Here is a 25,005-nt window from a genome sequence, read left to right on the forward strand (position 1 = left end):
AGGAGTGGAGACGGTTACCGCGGCAACCCTAGGACGAGGGCCCGCCTCCACCTTCCTTGCACTTTCGGTTCCCAGGGTGGGGGCGTCACCGCTGGAAGGATCTCAGAGAAGCTGTGGATATGTCTTTTTTTTCTTTTTAAGATTTTTTTTTTTTTAATTTAAAGGCAGAGTTACAGAGAGGCAGAAGTAGAGAGAGTGGTCTTCCATATGCTGGTTCACTCCCCAATTGGCTGCAACAGGCCGGAGCTGAGCCGATCTGAAGCCGGAGCCAGGAGCCAGGAGCCAGGAGCCAGGAGCCAGGAGCCAGGAGCCAGGAGCCAGGAGCCAGGAATCAGGAGCCTCTTCCGGGTCTCCCATGCGGGTGCAGGGGCCCAAGGACTAGGGCCATCTTCCACTGCTTTCCCAGGCCACAGCAGAGAACTGGATACGAAGTGGAGCAGCTGGGACTCCAACAGGCGCTCTGCAGGCCCTGGCTTCACCTGCTACGCCACAGCGCCAACCCCAGGTGGATGTCTGTTCCAGCATCGCCATTTAAAAAAAGTGACAGGAGGGGCTGGCGCTGTGGCGCAGCGGGTTAAAGCTCCTGGCCTGAGGCGCTGGCATCCCATATGGGCGCCAGTTCTAGTCCCGGCTGCTCCTCTTCCGATCCAGCTCTCTGCTATGGCCTGGGAAAGCAGTAGAAGATGGCCCAAGTCCTTGGGCCCCTGTACCCACATGGGAGGCCAGGAAGAAGCACCTGGCACCTGGCTTCGGATCAGCTCAGCTCCAGCCTTTGCGGCCATCTGGGGAGTGAACCATCGGATGGAAGACCTCTCTCTCTCTGTTTCTAGCTCTCTCTGTAACTCTTTCAAATAAATAAAATAAATCTTAAAAAAAAATGACAGGATAATCCAGATTCCCCTCCCCCATAGCACTTGGTTCTTCTACTACAAGCCCTTATATCAGCCAATTGAATTTATTTTCATTATCTGTTTGTTTTATTTTTTATTTTTTTATTTTATTTATTTATTTATTTTTTTTTGACAGGCAGAGTGGACAGTGAGAGAGAGAGACAGAGAGAAAGGTCTTCCTTTGCCATTGGTTCACCCTCCAATGGCCGCCGCGGCCGGCGCGCTGTGGCCGGCGCACCGCGCTGATCCGATGGCAGGAGCCAGGAGCCAGGTGCTTTTCCTGGTCTCCCATGGGGTGCAGGGCCCAAGCACCTGGGCCATCCTCCACTGCACTCCCTGGCCACAGCAGAGGGCTGGCCTGGAAGAGGGGCAACCGGGACAGAATCCGGCGCCCCGACCGGGACTAGAACCCGGTGTGCCGGCGCCGCTAGGCGGAGGATTAGCCTAGTGAGCCGCGGCGCCGGCCTCATTATCTGTTTGTACCATTTAATCAAGAGCAGTAAACATGTCTTAATCTTTGCAATCCCTGAGCCCAGTACAGAGCCTTACACCAATAAGCTACTCTATTGATCAACATTCAAAAATACTTTGGATTAGCTCATCCTCTCAGTCTCTTTGTCTACCTTTCTCTCTCTTTTTGTTTAAAATAAGTACCTATTTATTTTTTTAAAATATTTTATTTATTTATTTGAGAGGTAGAGTTACAGGCAGAGCGAGAGAGAGAGAAAGGTCTTCTGTTAACTGATTCATTCTCCAAATGGCCTCAATGGCTGGAGCTGCGCCGATCCGAAGCCAAGAGCCAGGAGCCTCTTCCAGTCACCCACACGGGTACAGGGGCCCAAGGACTTGGACTGTCTTCTGCTTTCCCAGGCCATAGCAGAGAGCTGGATTGGAAGAGGAGCAGCCGGGACACGAACCGGCACCCATATGGGATGCCAGTGCTGCAGGCGGAGGATTAACCTATTGTGCCAAGGCACTGGCCCCCTATCTCTGTCTTTCTCAAGGAAACTGGGAAGCCCCAGTCTCTATCTTGAGGAGGAAGAGGGAAGAAGGGTCGGATCAGGCATGGCTACAACACAGAGACTGATGAGATGAATGCCATTGACACTGATGAGGTGTTGGTAAAGCTTTAACGAACACATTCAGAAGTTATTAGTGGGGGTCAGCGCTGTGGCATAGCGGGTAAAGCTGCCGCCTGCAGCGCCGGCATCCCATATGGGCGCCGTCTATTTGAGTCCAGCTCTCTGCTATGGCCTGGGAAAGCAGTGGAAGATGGCCCGAGTACTTGGGCCCCTGAACCCACATGGGAGACCTGGAAGAAGCTCCTGGCTCCTGGCTTCAGATCAGCACAGCTCTGGCCATTGTGGCCAACTAGAGAGTAAACCAGTGGATGGAAGACCTCTCTATCCTCTCTTTCTCTCTCTGCCTCTCCTTCTCTTTGTGTAACTCGGACTTTCGAATAAATAAATAAATCTGTTTTTAAAATAAGTTATTAGTAGTGGCCGGTGTCTTGGCATAGTGGGTTAGGCCACGACGCTGGCCCCAGCCCAAGTGTCTTAACTGAGGCACTAAATGACCACCCCTTCACATAGCTCTTAACTGAAAAGTTTGACATAGTCATAAGAGGGCACTTTTTCTATTTGAGGAAATCATAAGTTTTCCCTCCTCCCAGTGGAATCAAAGCAATCTTTTAGGACCTTATTGTCCCAGTTCCATTATTATGCTCACTATAATCTGCATCCTTTTCAATTTCTCTGTAAAAAGTGTTGGAGCTTGGGGCAGGTCTTCAGTACATGTCAGCATTACCTATCGGAGTACCCAGATTCCAGCCCAGCTCTGCTCCCAATCCAGCTTCCTACCAGCATGCAACCTGGGAGGCAGCAGGTGATGAACCAAGTGCTTTGGTCCCTGCCCCATGTGAGACCTGGATGGAGTTCTAGTCTCCTGGCTTCAGCCTGGCCCCGCCCAGGTTATGTGACCATTTGCGGAGTGAACCAGCAGATGGAAGATCTTTTCCTCTCTCTCTCTGTAACTCTACTTTTCGAATAAATAATCTTTTAAAAATCATATTTTTAAAAACACAGTTACGGGGCCGGTGCTGTGGTGTAGTGGGTAAAGCCACTGCCTACAGTGTTGGCATCCCATATGGACGCCGGTTCGAGACCCAGCTGCTCCACTTCTGATCCAGTTCTCAGCTATGGCCTGGGAAAGCAGTAGAAGATAGCCCAAGGCCCCTGCACTGGTGTGGGGGAACTGGAAGAAGCTCCTGGCTCCTGGCTTCGGATTGGTGCAGCTCCGACTATTGCGGCCATCTGGGGAGTGAGCCAGCAGATGGAAGACCTCTCTCTCTGCCTCTCCTCTCTCTGTGTAACTGTGACTTTCAAGTGAAATAAATAAATCTTTAAAAAAAAAAAAAACCACACAGCTACAAGTATTCACCCCAAACAAATGGACAAGAACTGAATGAATGACATTATCCCTGGGGGAAACATGATCCATGATATTTGGGTAGGGAAGTGTCACCTTTTAAACATTTTTTTTAAAGATTTATTTATTTGAAAGGTAGAGTTAGAGAAAGGGAGAGAGAGAGAAGCTTCCATCCTCTGGTTCACTCCCCATGAGGCCAAAACGGCCACAGTCGGGCCGATCAAAAGCCACGAGCCAGGAGATTCTTCCAGGTCTCCCATGTAGGTGCAGGGGCCTAAGCCCTCGGACCATTCTCTGATGCTTTCCCAGGCCATAGCAGAGAGCTGGATCGGAAGTGGAGCAGCCAGGACTTGAACCCGGCGCCCATAGGGGATGTTAGCATTGAAAGCAGCAGCTTTACCCGCTATGCCACAGCGCTGGCCCAAGGTGTCACCTTCTAAGCTTTAGTCAAACACAATAGATTGTGACCAGTTTTTAATTACTTTTTTTTTTTTTTTAAAAAGATTGTCTTCAGTTTATTTGAAATGCAAAGCCAGAGACAAAGACAGAGATCTCCCGTCTGCTGGTCCACTCTCTGAATGTCTGCAACAACTGGGGCTGGCCCAGGCCAAAGCCAGGAGTCCAACATTCAATCCAACTCCAATTTTTATTTTTTCTTCAGTTACATAAGTTCTACAAATAGACTATATTTATATTTGAATATAAATGTGTAGAGCTGTAGAATCAACACGAGTTGCTTCTCACCACTAGGGGGCCTCCCTGAGCATAAGCCAGCTACTCCACCCAGCCAGCAGCTGGGGAGAATGAGATCGGCCCAGCAGAAAAGATCACTTAGGCCTAAAACACATTCAGGTGCAACTCGTTGTCGGGAAGTTTTCTCCTTATCCACCCTGAACGAAAGCTGAGCCTGTGGGTTAAACACTCAATTCAAAATTAAGAATCCCCGAGTTCCTCTTCCGATCCGGTTGTTCTACCATACTTGTTCTGTTTCCTCTCAACACTCTCTTCCCCTCCAGATGTTGCCACCATCATTCCAGACTCACCTCACTCCATGTGGTTAGTCTACCATTTCCTATCCATTCTGATAGAACTTGGTTAACAGGTTAATCTGAATGGATTTCATCGTAGTCCACTTAGGGGCAAAAAAACCCTCATGGCTTCCTATTGCCTACAGTTTAAAGTCAAAAGTCCAGGCTGGCATTGTGCCGTGGGTTAAGCAGGAGCCTGTGAGGCCAGCATCCCATATCAGAATGCTAGTTCAAGTCCCAGCTGCTCCACTTTCTCATCCAGTTCCATGCTCATGCACCTGGGAAAGCAGTGGCAGATGCCCAAATGCTTGGGTCCCTGACACCACATGGGAGACTAGGGTGGAGTTCCTGGCTCCTGGTTTCAGCCTTGTCCAGCCCTGGCTGTTGTAGTCCTTTGTGGAATGAACCAGCACATGGAAGATCTCTCCTTCTTTGTCACTGTGCCTTTTCTTTTATTTTTTTCTTTCTTTTTTTTTTATTTTTATTTTTGACAGGCAGAGTTGGACAGTGAGAGAGAGAGAGAGAGAGACAAAGAGAAAGGTCTTCCTTTTTCCTTTGGTTCACCCCCCAAACGGCCGCTACGGCCACCCCATTGCGGCTGGAGCGCTGCGCTGATCTGAAGCCAGGAGCTTCCTCCTGGTCTCCCATGCAGGTGCAGGGCCCAAAGATCTTGGCCATCCTCCACTGCACTCCCGGGCCATAGCAGAGAGCTGGACTGGAAGAGGGGCAATTGGGACAGAATCCAGTGCCCTGACCTGGAATAGAACCTGTGGTGCTGGTGCCACAGGTGGAGGATTAGTCTAGTGAGCCGTGGCACCGGCCCACTATGCCTTTTAAATAAACCTTTTCCTTTAAAAAAATTCCATTTTTTTAAGGATTTGTTTATTTATTTGAAAGGCATAGTTACAGAGAGGAAGAGGCACAGAGAGAGCCTTCCATCTGCTGGTTCACTCCCCAAATGGCCACAACAGCCGGAGTTGTGCTGATCTGAAGCCAGGAGCCAGGAGCTTATTCTGGGTCTCCCATGTGAATGCAGGGGCCCAATGACTTGGGCCATCTTCTACTGCTTTCCCAGGTCATAGCAGAGAGCTGGATGGGAATGGGAAGTGGAGCAGCCAGGACTCGAACTGGCACCCATATGGGATGCTGACACTGCAGGCAGCAGCTTTACCTGATATGGCACACTGCCAGCCCCAAGATTCCTTTTTTTTTTTTTTTTTTTTTTTTGGACAGGCAGAGTTAGACAGTGAGAGAGAGAGAGAGAGGTCGGTCTTCCTTTTTCCATTGGTTCACCCCGGAAGTGGCCACTATGACTGGTGCGTTGCAGTCAGCGCGCTGTGCTGATCCGAAGCCAGGAGCCAGGTGCTTCTCCTGGTCTCCCATGGGGTGCAGGGCCCAAGCACTTGGGCCATCCTCCACTGCCTTCCCAGGCCACAGCAGAGAGCTGGCCTGGAAGAGGAGCAACCGGGACAGAATCCTGAGCCACGGCGCCAGCCTCAAGATCCCTTTATCTATCTATCTGTCTATCTAGCTATCTATCTAGCTAGCTATCAATCTGAAAGTTACAGAAAAAGGAGGACAGAGAGATCTTCCACCTGTTGGCTCACTCCCCAGATAGCCATAATGGCCAGTGCTGGGCTGATCCTAAGCCAGAAGCCAGGAGCTTCTTCTGGGTTTCTCAAGTGGATGCAGGGGCCCAAGCACTTGGGCCATGTTCTGCTGCTTTTCCAGGCCATCAGCAGGGAGCTGGGTCAGAAGTGGAGCAGTCAGGTCTCGATCCAGCACCCATAGGGGATGACAGTGCAGGCAGAGGCTTAACCTGCTAAGCCACAATGCTGGCCCCAGCCTTTTAAATAAATCTTTAAAAAAGTACAAGTTCCTCAGCCTAGCAGTCAGGTTTCCCACGTTGCCTTGAGCTGTATCTGCTATGACATCCTCATCATTCACTTTTCCGCCTGTAGGCCCTTGTACTGACGTGAGAACCTCCCCAACACATCCAGCTCCCAGTAGTCTCTACTGTTCGTCCACTTCCATATTCTACACCTAAATTTTAAAATTGTGTTCATTTGAAAGGCAGAGTTAGAGATTCTTCCATCTGCTGGCTCGTTTCCCAAATAGCCACAACAGCAGGGGATGGGCCAGGCTGAAGCCAGCAGCCAGGAGCTGCATCTGGGTCTCTCACATGGGTGCAGGGACCCAAGCAGTCACTGCTTTCTTAGGCGCCTTATCAGGGGGCTGGATGGGAAGTGGAGCAGTGGAGACAGGAAATTGCAGGGTGCCGGCAGTGGGGGTGATAGTTTAACTGGCTACGCCTCAGCGCCAGCCCCATCTGTACCTCAATCTTTAGCTGTACTACACTTAACATGTTTTCATCCTGTATACTATATTCTTGAAGAACAGTTCTTTTGACCTTCAAATCCCCTCCTTTCATAGCAAACAGAAATTGAAAGACTTTGTGGCCACTCGTCCGGCCCTGCAAAAGATACTTAAAGATGTGCTACACTCAGAAACACAGAAACACGGCCATCAATATGAAAGAAGGGAAAGGAAGAACACCTACCAGTAAAAGAGCATGGGAAGCTCAAAGCATATACTAGAAAATATTTCCGGGAAAATGGCAGGGCAAAGTCACTACGTATCAATAGTCACATTGAACATTAATGGTCTGAATTCTTCAGTTAAAAGACACCGTTTGGCTGACTGGCTCACAGAACACAACCCAACTATTTGTTGCCTACAAGAAACACATCTCTCTAACAAAGAGGCATGCAGACTGAAAGTGAAAGGTTGGAAAAAGATATTCCATGCCAAGATACCAAAAAAAAGCAGGTGTAGCCATATTAATATCAGACAAAATAAACTTTAATACAAAAACTGTTAAGAGAGACAAAGAGGGACACTATATAATGATTAAGGGTTCAATTCAACAGGAAGATGTAACTATTATAAATGTATATGCACCTAATTACAGGGCACCGGTCTATTTAAAAGATATGTTAAGGGACTTAAAGGGAGATTTAGATTCCAATACAATAGTACTGGGGGACTTCAATACTCCACTCTCAGAAATAGACAGATCATCCAGACAGATCAACAAGGAAACAGCAGATTTAATTGACACTATTGCCCAAATGGATCTAACAGATATCTACAGAACTTTCAACCCTACATCTACAGACTTCACATTCTTCTCAGCAGTGCATGGAACCTTCTCTAGGATTGATCACATACTAGGCCATAAAGCAAGTCTGAGCAAATTTAAAAGAATTAGAATCATACCATGCAGCTTCTCAGACCACAGCGGAATGAAGCTGGAAATTAGCAACTCAGGAAACCCCAGAAAGTATGCAAACACATGGAGACTGAACAACATGCTCCTGAATGAACACTGGGTCATTCAAGAAATCAAAAGAGAGGCCGGCGCCGCGGCTCACTAGGCTAATCCTCCGCCTAGCGGCGCCGGCACACCGGGTTCTAGTCCCGGTCGGGGCGCCGGATTCTGTCCCGGTTGCCCCTCTTCCAGGCCAGCCCTCTGCTGTGGTCAGGGAGTGCAGTGGAGGATGGCCCAGGTGCTTGGGCCCTGCACCCCATGGGAGACCAGGAAAAGCACCTGGCTCCTGGCTCCTGCCATCGGATCAGTGCGGTGCGCCGGCCGCAGCGCGCCGACCGCGGCGGCCATTGGAGGGTGAACCAACGGCAAAGGAAGACCTTTCTCTCTGTCTCTCTCTCTCACTGTCCACTCTGCCTGTCAAAAAAAAAAAAATAAATTAAAAAAAAAAAAAAAAAGAAATCAAAAGAGAAATAAAAAACTTTCTGGAAGTAAATGAAGACAACAACACAACATATCAAAACTTATGGGATACAGCAAAAGCAGTATTGAGAGGCAAATTTATAGCAATAGGTGCCTATATCAAGAAATTGGAAAGGCACCAAATAAATGAGCTTTCAGCGCACCTCAAGGACCTAGAAAAACTGCAGCAAACCAAACCCAAATCTAGTAGGAGAAGAGAAATAATTAAAACCAGAGAAGAAATTAACAGGATTGAATCCAAAAAAACATTACAAAAAATCAGCCAAGCGAGAAGCTGGTTTTTTGAAAAAATAAACAAAATTGACACCCCATTGGCCCAACTAACTAAAAAAAGAAGAGAAAAGACCCAAATCAATAAAATCAGAGATGAAAAAGGAAACGTAACAACAGACACCACAGAAATAAAAAGAATTATCAGAAATTACTACAAGGACCTGTATGCCAGCAAACAGGAAAACCTATCAGAAATGGATAGATTCCTGGACACATGCAATCTACCAAAATTGAACCATGAAGACATAGAAAACCTAAATAGACCCATAACTGAAACAGAAATTGAAACAGTAATAAAGGCCCTCCCAACAAAGAAAAGCCCAGGACCAGATGGATTCACTGCTGAATTCTACCAGACATTTAAAGAAGAACTAACTCCAATTCTTCTCAAACTATTCAGAACAATCGAAAAAGAGGGAATCCTCCCAAATTCTTTCTATGAAGCCAGAATCACCTTAATCCCTAAGCCAGAGAAAGATGCAGCACTGAAAGAAAATTACAGACCAATATCCCTGATGAACATAGACGCAAAAATCCTCAATAAAATTCTGGCCAATAGAGTACAACAACACATCAGGAAAATCATCCACCCAGACCAAGTGGGATTCATCCCTGGTATGCAGGGATGGTTCAACATTCGCAAATCAATCAATGTGATTCACCACATTAACAGACTGCAAAAGAAAAACCATATGATTATCTCAATTGATGCAGAGAAAGCATTTGATAAAATTCAACACCCTTTCATGATGAAAACTCTAAGCAAATTGGGTATAGAAAGAACATTCCTCAATATAATCAAAGCAATTCATAAAAAACCCACAGCCAGCATCCTATTGAATGGGGAAAAGTTGGAAGCATTTCCACTGAAATCTGGCACCAGGCAGGGATGCCCACTCTCACCACTGCTATTTAACATAGTTCTGGAAGTTTTAGCCAGAGCCATCAGACAAGAAAAAGAAATCAAAGGAATACAAATCAAGAAGGAAGAAGTCAAACTATCCCTCTTTGCAGACGATATGATTCTGTACTTAGAGGATCCAAAGAACTCTACTAAGAGACTATTGGAACTCATAGAGGAGTTTGGCAAAGTGGCAGGATATAAAATCAATGCACAAAAATCAACAGCCTTTGTATACACAAGCAATGCCATGACTGAGAAAGAACTGCTAAGATCAATCCCATTCACAATAGCTACAAAAACAATCAAATACCTTGGAATAAACTTAACCAAGGACGTTAAAGATCTCTACGATGAAAATTACAAAATCTTAAAGAAAGAAATAGAAGAGGATACCAAGAAATGGAAAAATCTTCCATGCTCATGGATTGGAAGAATCAACATCATCAAAATGTCCATTCTCCCAAAAGCAATTTATAGATTCAATGCAATCCCAATCAAGATACCAAAGACCTTCTTCTCAGATCTAGAAAAAATGATGCTGAAATTCATATGGAGGCACAAGAGACCTCGAATAGCTAAAGCAATCTTGTACAACAAAAACAAAGCTGGAGGCATCACAATACCAGATTTCAGGACATACTACAGGGCAGTTGTAATCAAAACAGCATGGTACTGGTACAGAAACAGATGGATAGACCAATGGAACAGAATTGAAACACCAGAAATCAATCCAAACATCTACAGCCAACTTATATTTGATCAAGGATCTAAAACTAATTCCTGGAGCAAGGACAGTCTATTCAATAAATGGTGCTGGGAAAACTGGATTTCCACGTGCAGAAGCATGAAGCAAGACCCCTACCTTACACCTTACACAAAAATTCACTCAACGTGGATTAAAGACCTAAATCTACGTCCTGACACCATTAAGTTATTAGAGAACATTGGAGAAACCCTTCAAGATATTGGCACAGGCAAAGAATTTCTGGAAAAGACCCGGGAGGCACAGGCAGTCAAAGCCAAAATCAACTATTGGGATTACATCAAATTGAGAAGTTTCTGTACTGCAAAAGAAACAGTCAGGAGAGTGAAGAGACAACCGACAGAATGGGAAAAAATATTTGCAAACTATGCAACAGATAAAGGGTTAATAACCAGAATCTACAAAGAGATCAAGAAACTCCACAAAAACAAAACCAACAACCCACTTAAGAGATGGGCCAAGGACTTCAATAGACATTTTTCAAAAGAGGAAATCCAAATGGCCAACAGGCACATGAAAAAATGTTCAAGATCACTAGCAATCAGGGAAATGCAAATCAAAACCACAATGAGGTTTCACCTCACCCCGGTTAGAATGGCTCACATACAGAAATCTACCAACAACAGATGCTGGCGAGGATGTGGGGAAAAAGGGACACTAACCCACTGTTGGTGGGAATGCAAACTGGTCAAGCCACTATGGAAATCAGTCTGGAGATTCCTCAGAAACCTGAATATAACCCTACCGTTCGACCCAGCCATCCCACTCCTTGGAATTTACCCAAAGGAGTTTAAATTGACAAACAAAAAAGCGGTCTGCACCCTAATGTTTATTGCAGCACAATTCACAATAGCCAAGACCTGGAACCAACCTAAATGCCCATCAACGGTAGACTGGATAAAGAAATTATGGGATATGTATTCTTTAGAATACTGTACCGCAGTAAGAAACAACGAAATCCAGTCATTTGCAACAAAATGGAGGAATCTGAAACACATCATGATGAGTGAAGTAAGCCAGTCCCAAAGGGACAAATACCATATGTTCTCCCTGATCGGTGACAACTGACTGAACACCAAAAAGGAAACCTCCTGAAGTGAAATGGACACTATGAGAAATGGTGACTTGATCAGCATAGCCCTGTTAATGGACAACTTAATACATTATCCCTCTTAGTATTTTTTTGTCTGTTCTACTTAATATGACTGGTTTAATTCTGTAATTATCACACAGTTATTCTTAAGTGTTGAAAATTAACTGAAATGTGATCCCTGTTAAACATAAGAGTGGGAATAAGAGAGGGAAGAGATGTATAATTTGGGGCATGCTCGGGCTGACTTGCCCCAATTGGTAGAGTTGGAAACATACCAGGGGATTCCAGTTCAATCCCATCAAGGTGGCATGTGCCAATGCCATCTCACTATTCCAAGTGATCAATTTCAGTTCACAATTGATCATAATGAAAGGACTAAGAGTCAAAGGGAGCACATAAACAAGACTAGTACCTGCTAACACTAACCGATAGAATAAATAAAGGGGAGAGTGATCCAACATGGGAAGTGAGATACTCAGCAGACTCATAGAATGGCGGATGTCCTAAATAGCACTCTGGCCTCAGAATCAGCCCTAAAGGCACTCGGATCTGGCTGAAAAGCCCATGAGAGTATTTCAGGCATGGAAAGCCAAGACACTCTGGCAAAAAGATCTCTGTGAGTGAGATCCCAGTGGAAAGAACAGGTCTTCAAAGAGGGAGGTGCCTTTCTCTGAAGGGAGGAGAGAACCTCCACTTTGACTATGACCGTGTCTAAACAAGATAAGAGTCGGAGAACTCAAGGGGCTTCCATAGCCTTAGAAACTCATGACTGGTGCATAGGGAGATTACTGATGCCATAAACAGGAGTGTCAATTTGTAAAGTCAACAACAGGAGTCACTGTGCACTTACTCCTCATGTAGGATCTCTGTCCTTAATGTGCTGTACATTGAGGCTTAATGCTATAATGAGTACTCAAACAGTATATTTCACTTTGTGTTTCTATGGGGGTGCAAACGATTGAAATCTTTACTTAATGTACACTAAACTGATCTGTAAAAAAAAAAAAAAAAAAAAAAAAGAAAGAAATTATCAATTCCCAACTTGACTCTCATTGGGATTAAACATGACAATAGGTCTGATCTGATTTCATCATCATTTAAAAAAAAAATCATCTATTATTTTTCACTTTATGTTTCTGTGTGGGAGCAAACTGTTGAAATCCTTACTTAAGGTATACTAAGCTGATCTTCTGTATATTAAGATAATCGAAAATGAATCTTGATGTGAATGGAAGGGGAGAGGGAGTGGGAAAGGGGAGGGTTGTGGGTGGGAGGGACGGTATGGGGGGGGGAAGCCATTGTAACCCATGAGTCGTACTTTGGAAATTTATATTCGTTAAATAAAAGATAAAAAAAAAAAAAAGAAGCTCCAATTAAAAAACAGCAAAGACGTGTAATGTAAACTATAATTAAATAAAATTGAAATCAATAAAAATTGTAGAACATCAAAAAAAAATGTACATGTCTGCACAGGTGCTCAGGACAGTCTTCTCCAACACTGGAGTGAGCCAGTGGGTGCCAGCTACATGAGGGTGAGCAGCAGTAGCTGTGGGGGTACCACAAACAGGTGTGAAGATGCAAGGCTGGGTTGCCGAGCAGTCTTGTACAGTGCACAGTGGCTCAACTTTATCTGCATGTTAGTAACACCAACTGCAATTATGAGCATAATCCAGAGATAATCAAAGGCTCCACCACGGACCTGGTATACCCACCTGGACAGCACCCAGCCCTCCAAGAAACCTGTCAGGAATTATCTCGGGAGTCTGGTGACTAGCTGGCAGTAGCCATTTGGACTACTGCTTCGTGTGGAGGATGGGATTAGTTTAAAATTAAGTATTAATATATAAAAAAGGGAAAACTGCAATGATCTTAACAGGGGTAGTGGTATGGAAAGGCACAAGGTTTAGTTAACTTGCTTTGCTGTGCCTCCGAAGGGGCCTCCCCCTGCCACCTTGTCTAGTTCCTATCGCAGTAAAAGTTTAAACAACCACACAGCCCAGAACTGAAGTAAGCAATCTCTATGAATAGCACCCGGTGGCCAGGTCAGGGCGAGGACAGGGAGGGAATACCAGGGCTACCAACAGGAAACTTGTTTTTCTCAAAGTTCCTCTCATTTCCTCCTAAATCTTAGTAAACTTCCAGCTTTGGGCTCCCAAATCCCTCAATTCAAATTTGCCTGCAGTCTAGGCAAGAGAACTGTCATAATCCCCTTCATATTAATTCACAGCTTTTCCTTGTTATTAAATGGTGGGCTGGCTGAAAATAGGGAATGAAGCTGTCTGAGCTGGAGTCAGACTGAAGATGCAGGGACACTGCAAAGTATGCAGCTTTTGTTCATTTGCAACACGAACAAAACTGGGCCTGGGTGGTGCAGTAGGAGGCTGGAGCAGATGGTGTATGAAAAAGAACCATTTGGAAGAAATAACAGATCTCAATAACTGATGAAAGCTGACTCATTAAAACCAGATATTTATTACTTTTATATTGCATTTGCCATTTCTGAACAATACAAAGTAGAGGCAAATAGTGACACTTCATAAAAATGTTGATTCCCATTCCTCTCCTCAAGACCCAGACCCTCCCTCAAATATTCCCTCCCACCCCTTACAGAACTCTGTCCTGAATAAAACACTTAAATACATCATAAATAGTTATTATGAAAAAAAAAATAGCAAGAACTGTTTCTTTCCTTCTTGTAAAAAAGAACATGGCAGCAAAGACAGGCAGCCAGAAACTGGCTGGGGGTGTCTAATATAGACAGTTACTTGGGTATAAGCTAACCTACTATCATGGTAGGGTGGGAGAGAATGAAAATTCAGTCTGCCTGAGACACCAGGCCCCTTTCTTGCCCTTACAAGAGTGGAAGTGTCAGAGGGAGAACCACAACTCCTAGAGATGGGCAGACAGCTTATACAGCCCCCCATTCCCAAGTTCCCCGCGTGAGAGAGGGGGCAGGGTAGCAGGGTATGCAGCACAGCAGGGATCTCACCGAAGCAAGAATCTGCTGGCTGTCCACGAGTTTAAGAGAATATTCTTGAGCCTCAAAAACTCCCTGTTAAACAGACACAGATGTCCCCACCTCCACCTACGGCAGAACATTACTGAAAAAGATGGGAAAAACAACGATGAAATCTCCTTTGGAGAATGATCTAAAATTCATTTGATAAAGTCTTCATATTTAGAAAAACCACCAGAATGCATTAGAAATTGAAAAATCGTAATCACCACGGCCTGGCAGTGAGCAGGGCCCTGCCTGGAAGGGATCCTGAGTCCCATGGTTGCCCCACTGTTGTCATAAAAGGGGTGAAGATTTGAACACCACGCCCGCTCTTTCATTCCTTCAGCCTTAAGAAATTCATCGAGAGGATGCGAGAGGAGCTGCTCCAGGCAGGGCATTCACCACACTTCTGCTTCACAAACACCAGGGCTCTTCTGGAGTTCTGACCTGAAACTGGCTTGAAACCGTGTCCGGTGTGCTGTTCGTTCTTTTCCTAGAAAGTTGGGGAGGTGGTTAAACACTCCTATTTCTCTGAACACCTTTACAAAGATCACAGGGATCTTCTTCCAGGGACTAGAAGGAAGCAGCTAAGGTGGGGATAATGTGCCAGCCAGTGTGTCCTGAGCAAGTTAAGAGTCCAGCTCCTGGTGAAAGGTAGATGAGGAAGAAGAAAACCAAGTCCAGCAACCCCACTTCCAGCACAAAGAGTGGGGGTATGAAAGCAAGTCAATTGTAGACGTTGACACTGGTCAGTCGAGAAGTCATGCCACTCTGGAGTAGAAAGGATGCTGCTGTCCTCAATTGTCCAAGGCTCCAAGGCCCATTCATGAGAAGGGGAGGGAGAGGAGGTTCTTCTTCAGAAAGGAGACAGCTCCCCATCCTCCATATTACACTCCTTTTTTGATGGCTAAGAAGAAAACTCAGCATTCCTGGGGCAAGGGCTGACATCTTGAGATCACGGGATGGTAAACCTTGTGTCAGGTCTTCTGAGTTTTTAGTGCTCACTGAAAAAGGGAAACAGTATAAAATTAAGGATGTAGAATAGCAGACAAGTAGGTAGGAATGGAATTCAAGTTAAATTTCAACCAAGCTGGCAAAGTTTTCTATTTCTGTCTCTGCTTCCAAGAACAAAGTGCCAAACCCATCACATTTTAAAAAAATAAGATTTAGGGGCCAGGCGCTACGGCATAGTGGGTAAAACCACCACCTGAAGTGCCAGCATCCTATATGGGCACTGGTTCAAGTCTAGGCTGTTCCACTTCTGATCCAGCTCTCTGATGTGTCCTGGGAAAGCAGTAAAAGATGGCCCAAGTTATTGGGCTCCTGCACCCATGTGGGAGAGCTGGAAGAAGTTTCAGGCTCCTGGCTTTGGATGGGCCCAGCTCCAGCTGTTGCAGCCATATGAGGAGTGAACCAGCAAATGGAAGACCTCTCTCTCTCTCTCTGACTCTGCCTTTTTTTTTTTTTTTTTTTTAAGATAGATAGCTGGCGCCACGGCTCACTAGGCTAATCCTCTGCCTTGCGGCGCCGGCACACCAGGTTCTAGTCCTGGTCGGGGCGCCGGATTCTGTCCCGGTTGCCCCTCTTCCAGGCCAGCTCTCTGCTGTTGCCAGGGAGTGCAGTGGAGGATGGCCCAAGTGCTTGGGCCCTGCACCCCATGGGAGACCAGGAGAAGCACCTGGCTCCTGCCATCGGATCAGTGCGGTGCGCCAGCCGCAGCGCGCCGGCTGTGGCGGCCATTGGAGGGTGAACCAACGGCAAAGGAAGACCTTTCTCTCTGTCTCTCTCTCTCTCTCACTGTCTACTCTGCCTGCCTGTGGGGGGGAAAAGAAAAAAAAAAAAAGATAGATAGATAGATGATAGATTTGTTTATCTCTCGGCCTCTCTTCCTTTTTTTTTTTTTTTAAGATAGACAGATGATAGATTTGTTTATTTATCTATTTATCTATCTATTTATTTAAAGGCAGAGTTACAAAGAGAGAGAAAGAGGCAGAGAGAGAGATGTCTTCCATCTGCTGGTTCACTCCCCAGATCAACACAATGGTCAGTTTGAAACTAGGAGCCTGGATCTTCTTACAAGTCTCCCACGCAGGTGCAAGGGCCCAAATTACTTGGGCCATCTTCTACTGCTTTCCCAGGCCATAGCAGAGAGCTGCATCAGAAGTAGAGCAGCCAGGACTTGAACTGGCGCCTATATAGGATGCCAGCACTGCAAGTGGCAACTTTACCCACTATGTCACAGCACTGGCCCCAACTCTGCCTTTCAAATAACATTCATCTCCCCAACATACCAGACACTCACAGAGGTTAACTCCGACTCCACAACTTCAAGCTTCTCCAAGGTCAAACTGATGGGGGAAACAGAGGCAGAGAGAAAAGAATCAGAAGATACAGAAGACTCTAACATCAAATTTCATACTGCTTCTCCACATTTCACTTCATAATCAATTTAGGATCCAGAAACGGGCTGAGAAGCTACAGATTCAGATGTCCATTAGTATTTGGGAATGGCTTTGGAAAGGGGAGTAGCTTTGAGGAGAGTTTTAATTAAGACTTACAGGGTCCCAAATATGCTGTTCAAGAATTCTGGACTTAAAGGAGGTTGGCAGTGAGGGATTAAAGGAAAGTGAGAAAAATATTACTGGAAACTGAAGAAGAGATTCTTTTTTTTTTTTTTTTTTTTTTTTTTTTTTTGGTGACAGGCAGAGTGGACAGTGAGAGAGAGAGAGAGAGAGAGAGACAGGTCTTCCTTTGCCGTTGGTTCACCCTCCAATGGCCGCTGTGGCCAGCGCACTGCTGCCAGCGCATCGCACTGATCCGAAGCCAGGAGCCAGGTGCTTCTCCTGGTCTCCCATGCGGGTGCAGGGCCCAAGCACTTGGGCCATCCTCCACTGCACTCCCTGGCCACAGCAGAGAGCTGGCCTGGAAGGGTGCAACCAGGACAGAATCTGGCTCCCCGACCGGGACTAGAACCCGGTGTGCCTGCGCCGCAGGCGGAGGATCAGCCAAGTGAGCCGCGGCACCAGCGTAATATACTATCTTTAAATCATAATATAAGCCGGTGTCACGGCTCAATAGGCTAATCCTCCACCATGTGGCGCCGGCACACCGGGTTCTAGTCCTAATTGGGGCGCCGGATTCTTCCTGGTTGCTCCTCTTCCAGTCCAGTTCTCTGCTGTGGCCTGGGAGCGCAGTGGAGGATGGCCCAAGTGCTTGGGCCCTGCACCCGATGGGAGACCAGGAGGAAGCACCTGGCTCCTGGCTTCGGATCGGCGGAGCACGTTGGCAGTAGCGGCCATTTAGGGGGGTGAACCAACGGAAAAGGAAGACCTTTCTCTCTGTCTCTCTCACTGTCTAACTCTGCCAGTCAAAAAAAAATTAAAGATAATATATAACAAAAAATAAGTTCACAATCCATACTAGACTCTTTTGAAAGATAGACTGTTGTTTTTTTCCACCCAGCAATCTTTTCAATCTTAGATACTAAGTTCAGAATTCTCACTTTATTGACCAGAAATGAAGGGTTGGTGATGATACTTGATTGAATACCAGAATATATACACAAAAAAGATTTCCCCCACTTCCTAAGGAAGCACATATACTGGTAAACATTTCTATACAGCTAAAGATGACCAACTAAGGAAGGTAAACCTGAACAAATCTACTGAAGAGCAGAAGACAAACAACAATCACTTGAAACACAAAATTAAGGAAGTTCCAAAAGACTGGAAGAGAGAAACGAGAAGACGATATAAAGAAAGGGGCCAGGGAACCAACCTTGTATTTAGCGCTTGTGAAGTTTCTCCAGCTACAGGTGAGAAACTAGGGTCAGGAACAGGTGAGCCCTCACAGATTTCCTCCAAAGGTGGAGTCTGAGGTAAAACATCAGGACGACCAAGGTGGGCATCTGGAAAAAAGAAAGGAAGAAAATGAATAAACGAAAAAAGGAGAAAACAGGGCGAGGGGACTAAAGTAAACGCATGCAGCAATTTGGCTTTTCCTGAACAAAAATGAGGAGTATAGGTCCTAGCTAGAGGAGACAAGGGCTCAGAAGGGAGGGAGTGCCCAATCCACATGGGGACCCCAACCCTGGCGCTGACCTGGCTCCACTTCTGCCTTTGTTGTCACTTGTGCCTTGTGTTCCCCAGAGACGGATGACTGGTAAGTAACGCAGGAGCTGCTGCTGGGGCCTGCTCGCCGAGAGAAGGATGAGCCAGACCGAAACTTTTTGGAAGGAGAGGGCTTCACTTCAAAAGGGAAAGAGAAAGCCTACTTAGCACCCACCTCAGAAACCATCACCAAGACACAGATACAAACGGCTAGTGTCCCCAACACACACCCAAAGTTGTTCTCCTGCAAAGGGGGAGGGAGGGTTAATGTCAACAAAGATGGAGGTAGAGGTGGTCTCTGTTCACTTTGGAAAGAAGCAGAAAACCTAGAGCACAGACGACACATACACATCTCCCCGATCCTACACACACTCTCCCTGGCTTTCTGTCCACGTGATGAAATGTCTTCTACTCTTAATTCCCTTGTTCTTTTTTTTTTTTATTTTTTTATTTTTTTATTTTTGACAGGCAGAGTGGACAGTGAGAGAGAGAGAGACAGAGAGAAAGGTCTTCCTTTGCCGTTGGTTCACCCTCCAATGGCCGCCGCGGTTGGCGCGCTGCGGCCGGCGCACCGCGCCGATCCGATGGCAGGAGCCAGGAGCCAGGTGCTTTTCCTGGTCTCCCATGGGGTGCAGGGCCCAAGCACCTGGGCCATCCTCCACTGCACTCCCTGGCCACAGCAGAGGGCTGGCCTGGAAGAGGGGCAACCGGGACAGAATCCGGCGCCCCGACCGGGACTAGAACCCGGTGTGCCGGCGCCGCTAGGCGGAGGATTAGCCTAGTGAGCCGCGGCGCCGGCTATTTCCCTTGTTCTTGAGTAGTACCTTGCAGCAAAACCTTAGATGACCTTCTCACTCTGAATCTTTTTGGCACCTATGTACAAAAGCACTAAGGAAATTCACGCTCATTTGTTTATCGCACTGCAAAGACTGAAAGGCTTTTCCCATGCCCCTTAAGGCTATCTGATGTGCACAGCTCCTTTCTGCTTTACCAAATGCCTACTGAAGTCTATGATGAGGAGACGGGAAGGAGGAGCTTGGACGTGCTGGTGGCAATAGCACAGAAGACTGCGAAAACAGAACACTGGCACTCTACCCTCCCACACCTCCCCCAAGAAAGTTGCGAGAAGAGAGTAAGAACACTTGCTAAGCAAACATTTAAAAAAGCTTCAACCACTTGGTCTAGTCTGAGAATTCCTTGGCACTTAGGCTATGAACAGAAGCTACAACACTGGTAACATCCCTGCCTATTTCTGACATAAAAATCAGGCTCTGCCTATCTGAGTCTTTAGCATGAATCCTCCATCCACAACTATACATTTTTTGCAATCCCAGTTACCCAGAAGTGGCCCTCACCTCAGTGACACATGGAGGGAGAGCCAGGGGGAAAGCAGCAACTCGGAAACGACTGGGACAGACAGAGTGACTGACATAGGACGAGAAGTGGCTGTCACAGGACGTAGGCAGAGCAGGAGAGACCTCTGGCCTTGGCAGCTCCCTGACACAGGTGTCCTGCCCCCCATCTCTTGGGGTAAGGGAGCCACTGGGGGGTCATCTGGTAGAACCCACTTACAGGGGATCTTCTTGAACACTGTATTGCACATGAAGCGCTGGAACCGTTCAGCATAGAAGCTTGGACGATGCACCGATACGGTGTCCTGAAAAGCAGAAGAGATAGCTCCAGAGTTAGAGCAAGGGAGGCGCCCAGCAAGGGGACAAAACCCAGAAATGAAGGGGAAAAAAAAAGGAAAAAAGCGAGGGGCAAATCACAAGTGAGGAAGGAGACCTCTTCTACTCACTCCGTCATGTACCAATGCTTTCCAAGAGTGCTCCAACTTCTTAACAAACCTGCCAAGAAAATTTTGTATTACATGCTCACATCAGTTTTGAATGAATGATAGTAGTATTCTATTTTTGGAAACTACTAAAGAAGCAAAGACATTAAAAACCCTGAAAAGGAGCTGGTGCTGTGATGTAGCTGGTGAAGCCGCCACCCACAGTGCCAGCATCCCACATGGGCATTCGCTCGAGTCCTGGCTGCTCCACTTCCAATTCAGCTCTGCTATGGCCTAGGAAAGCAGCAGAGGATGGCCCAAGGCCTTGGGCCCCTGCACCCGCATGGGAGACCTGGAAGAAGCTCCTGGCTTCGGATTGGCACAGTGCTCTGGCCGTTGCGGCCACTTGGGGAGTGAACCAACAGATGGAAGACCTCTCTCTCGCTCTCTGCCTCTCCTCCTCTCTGTGTAACTCTGCCTTTCAAATAAATAAATACATAAATCTTAAAAAAAAAAAAAAAAAAAGCTTTCCCTTTTTAAAAAAAAAAAAAAAAAGCTGGAGGAATAAATGGACAAGCCTGGAAAGGGTAGTTAAATCTGCATAATATTCTCTAGGCCGGCGCGGTGGCTCACTAGGCTAAGCCTCCGCCTGCGGCGCCGGCACACCGGGTTCTAGTCCCAGTTGCTCCTCTTCCAGTCCAGCTCTCTGCTGTGGCCCGGGAGAGCAGTGGAGGATGGCCCAGGTGCTTGGGCCCTGCACCCCATGGGAGACCAGGAGAAGCACCTGGCTCCTGGCTTCCGATCAGTGCGGTGCGCTGGCTGCAGTGGCCGTTGGGGGGTGAACCAACGGCAAAAGGAAGACCTTTCTCTCTGTCTCTCTCTCACTGTCGACTCTGCCTGTCAAAAAAAACCAAAGCAAAACAAAACTGCATAATATTCTCAGTCAGTAAATCAAGTATTGTCAAGTCCTCAACTAGTACATGACACTTTATCAGAACAAAACTGGGGTCTAACATTTCCAATACCTCCCTTACTATTACTTCACTGACTCCACTGACTCCTTAATTCCACAGGCTAATACTGTCTTTGTTTTTATTTTTTTTTTTAAGATTTATTTATTTATTTGAAAGTCAGAGTTACCAGAGAGAGGAGAGGAGAGGGAGAGAGGAGAGAGAGAGGAGGGAGGCGGGGCTCAAGCACTTGGGTCATCTTCCAGTCCTCTAGTCCCAGCTGTTCCTCTTCAGATCCAGCTCTCTGCCTGGGAAAGCAGTAGAAGATGGCCCAAGTCCTTGGGCCCCTGCACCTGCGTGAGAGACCCAGAGGAAGCTCCTGGCTTCGGATCAGCACAGCTCCGACTGTTGTGGCCAACTGGGGAGTGAAACAGTGGATGGAAAACCTCTCTCTTTCTGCCTCTCCCTCTTTCTCTGTGTAATTGTGACTTTTAAGTAAAATAAATAAATCTTAAAACAACAACGACAACAACAAGGTAAGCTGACAGACTAAAGAACTTGGCAACAAACTTATCTAAAACAAACTGTGAGTGGCTAACTGCACCTACCCTGTCTCCTAATTTGAGTTCCAAATGCTGCTCACCTGTATGACTGCAGAATATCAATGATGCCAACATACAGCAGGAGCCTTTCTCCTTTATTATTCCGGGCAGGGATGCCACCCATACTAGAGGACAAAAGGGAAAGAGTAAGAAAATTTATTGTAAATAGGTAGAGGCTTCTCTTAATCTTGAGTCAGGGACATGGAATTGAGACCTACTTAACTGTCTCACCCCCATAAACTAGGAAAGAGCGAAGTCCTTCCTCCAATTCCAGGAACCTTTCTGGAATATGTATTATAACCTCGTTATCTCCTTCCCTTTGCCTGCTTCTCCTACCCCACTTCTAGCAAAGAGAATCTAAGATCATCATTACGTGCAAATGTGGAAGTGTCCCATGATCTTTACACTTCCCCAGTACTTTTCATTTGTGCCCACTAAGACACTTGAGAGTCATGTCATAGGATACCTTATTAATGGAACCACCTGAAAGTCATTTACGATGTCTAATAGGTGTACCTCATGAGTTCTATGATGGTTAAGAAAGATGTCTTCTACAAAGAAGTCAAAATAGTTTGTGATAAAATCCTAATGTAATTCATAGACATGTGCCTAAGTTTCCAAGTGTAATGCTTTTTTTAAATTTTCTTTATAAAAATCCAGGTCTCATTCGGGTGGCAGGAACTTGTATCTGAGCCACCACCACTGCCTCCCAAGGTCCATTTTAGCAGAAGGATGGAATCAGGAGTCAAAATCTTGATATGGGACATAAGTGCCCTAATCAGAAGCTGAACTCTCAGGCCAAATGCCTATTCAAATTGTCTGTGTGCGCTTCTTCATTCTTGCAATCTTGGAAAGCTCTCCTTCCAAGACATATTACAAGCCCCAATTAAAGATACTTTCCTTTTTATGGTTTTAAGAAAGCTTGTTCTGCAGTTCTGAGAGTGTTAATGTTGCTGCTGACTTAATTGCTGAATCCAAGCTACTCCTTCGGGGCAGGTGATTAGCCAAAGGTTAAGATATCTGCTTCCTATATTGGAATATCTGGGTTTGGATCCCAGGTCTGGTTCCTAACTCCAGCTTCTTGCCAATACAGACCTGAGAAACAATACTAATCTTCCAAGTGATTGGGTTCTTGTCACCCATGTGTGAGACCTGGATTGAGCTGTTGTTCTGGGGTTCAGCCCAAGCAAAGCCTGGCCCAGCTCTGGCCACTGTGGGCATTCAGGGAGTGAGCCAGCAAATGAGAGATCTCTCTCTCTCTCTGTTGGTCTCTCTCTAGCTGCCTACAAATAATAAATAATTGTTTTCTAAAGAGCTACCCCTTTCCAGGAACTAGTGTCCATCCCCAAGAAATACCTATGCTCTCCTCTCTGGCGCCCCTGAGCCTACTCACTGGTCATCAGTCTCCATAGTGCCACCCCGTCGAGCCTCGCCCTGGATGGATTCCATGGCTGTGGAGTACAGAGCCTTTTGGGGTGCTGGTCTGCGAGAGTCAACTGAGTACTGTGTTTCACTGCTTAAGGGCTCCCGTTGTGCGTGGTCTATATTGTGGATTGACATCAAGAGGCTGTAGTCCATTATCTTGAAGCTCTGGAGAACCTAATGGAATGGAAAAGTATGATCTGAACCTTGGGAGGTTTGAAAATTTTTTCCCAGATATCAGAACATTAATGAATCCTGATAGTGAAACTTCAGGGCTAACCAGAGGTTAACTCTGCTCTTCCTCCTCCTTGGAGAAGAGTATATTACCCTCCCCTGATTAGTAAGTATTCACACATCCTTAGTTCTCTCTTTAAAAAAATACAAATTACTTTTTCCAAGTCCCAATGCCTAGCCCAGAAGATCCTCTGTTCTTTCCTCATATCTATTCATGAAAAGAATTGTAATTCTCAAGGAAACAAGGAATAGGTAACTGCACTGTCAAGAATCCATAATGAAGGTCTGGTAAATACACAGTGTGACAGAGTAGATCTGTTGCAGCTCCTTATAAGATCAGCTTCCATTCAATAGCTAAATCCCCACCATGTGTCATCATGTCTGCTTAAAGGGATAAAAAGACACTCAGTATTTCTGTCTTCAAGGATATGGTAACTTTAGCAACAGTCTAATTCTCAAATGTATAACAGAAGTGTTTAAATGATAGAAGAAAGAGTATAGAGGTCATCAAGAAATCATTAAGAAGTGTACGTAGGGGCCAGTGCTGTGGCATGGTGGGTTAAAGCCCCTGCCTGCAGTGCCGGCATCCCATGTGGGTGCCAGTTCGAGCCCCAGCTGCTCCTCTTCTGATCCAACTCTCTGCTATGGCCTGGGAAAGCAGTAGATGGCCCAACTTCTTGGGCCCCTGCACCGGCATGGGAGACCCAAAGAAGCTCCTGGTTCCTGGCTTCGGATCAGCTCAGCTCTGGCCATTGCAGTCATTTGGGGAGTGAAACAGTGGAATGGAAGACCTCTCTCTCTCTCTCTGGCTCTACCTCTCTCTGTAACTCTGCCTTTTAAATAAATAAAGCAATTCTTTTTTTTTTTTTTTTTTTTTTTTTTTGACAGGCAGAGTGGACAGTGAGAGAGAGAGACAGAGAGAGAAAGGTCTTCCTTTGCCGTTGGTTCACCCTCCAATGGCTGCCGCTGCAGCCGGCGCACCGTGCTGATCCGATGGCAGGAGCCAGGTGCCAGGTGGTTTTTCCTGGTCTCCCATGGGGTGCAGGGCCCAAGCACCTGGGCCATCCTCCACTGCACTCCCTGGCCATAGCAGAGAGCTGGCCTGGAAGAGGGGCAACCGGGACAGAATCCAGCGCCCCGACCGGGACTAGAACCCGGTGTGCCGGCGCCGCAAGGTGGAGGATTAGCCTATTGAGCCACGGCGCCTGCCAATAAAGTAATTCTTAAAAAAAAAAAAAAAAAAAAAAAAAGTGGTATGTAAACAAGTTTATGAAGGATCAATTAGAAAGTACATCAAAGTACATAAAGGAAGGAAAGAATAATGTCAGATTCTGGAGTATGAAACAGCTTATTTCACACAGAGAGCTATAATTCAGTATCACTGCAACATAAAATGCAAAGGGTAAGTGCAACAGATTAGAGGTGAGGAGGCAAAGCAATGACAGGCAAAATGTGTCATCAGGAGGAGCCCAGACTGCCTTCTATTATCTTCAATCCCTTTTTGCACCCTAGAACGGTCTTGGAAAGGGTATATGCCTATCAGCTCCAACAGTTCACCACGAAGTACAGCTCAACCAAGAATGTCTCAGCAGGTGGTGGCATAGGGATGAAGAGAGCTTAGGATTGATTCTTGTGTACAGTTTGAAAAATCTGTAGGCCTCATTAGCTGAATAAGCCTCTTTCCCTGGCAATCCCAGGAGATGCACCAAAACAGGTTTTACCCTGGA

At 46.2% G+C, this 25,005-nt stretch overlaps 1 protein-coding gene across 2 annotated transcripts in view; it reads right to left on the reverse strand.

The window, feature by feature from the left end:
* Window positions 1-13,642: 13,642 nt before the first annotated feature.
* Window positions 13,643-25,005, reverse strand: part of PIP5K1A (phosphatidylinositol-4-phosphate 5-kinase type 1 alpha) — a 50,763-nt gene continuing 39,400 nt past the window's right edge. The window contains exons 8-15 of one of the 2 annotated variants that reach the window (XM_070077715.1): window positions 23,016-23,221; window positions 21,664-21,747; window positions 20,095-20,143; window positions 19,869-19,953; window positions 18,288-18,434; window positions 17,965-18,094; window positions 16,490-16,535; window positions 13,643-15,191 (exon numbers count right to left, since the gene is read on the reverse strand). In XM_070077715.1, the coding sequence (XP_069933816.1) occupies window positions 15,189-15,191; window positions 16,490-16,535; window positions 17,965-18,094; window positions 18,288-18,434; window positions 19,869-19,953; window positions 20,095-20,143; window positions 21,664-21,747; window positions 23,016-23,221 (750 nt within the window). In that variant the 3' untranslated portion in view covers window positions 13,643-15,188. Of the gene's footprint in view, window positions 15,192-16,478; window positions 16,536-17,964; window positions 18,095-18,287; window positions 18,435-19,868; window positions 19,954-20,094; window positions 20,144-21,663; window positions 21,748-23,015; window positions 23,222-25,005 lie in introns of both variants that reach the window. The other variant, XM_051858709.2, reaches the window with a different exon arrangement.

Source organism: Oryctolagus cuniculus, chromosome 7 (assembly GCF_964237555.1).
Source record: "Oryctolagus cuniculus chromosome 7, mOryCun1.1, whole genome shotgun sequence".
Lineage (NCBI taxonomy): Eukaryota > Metazoa > Chordata > Mammalia > Lagomorpha > Leporidae > Oryctolagus > Oryctolagus cuniculus.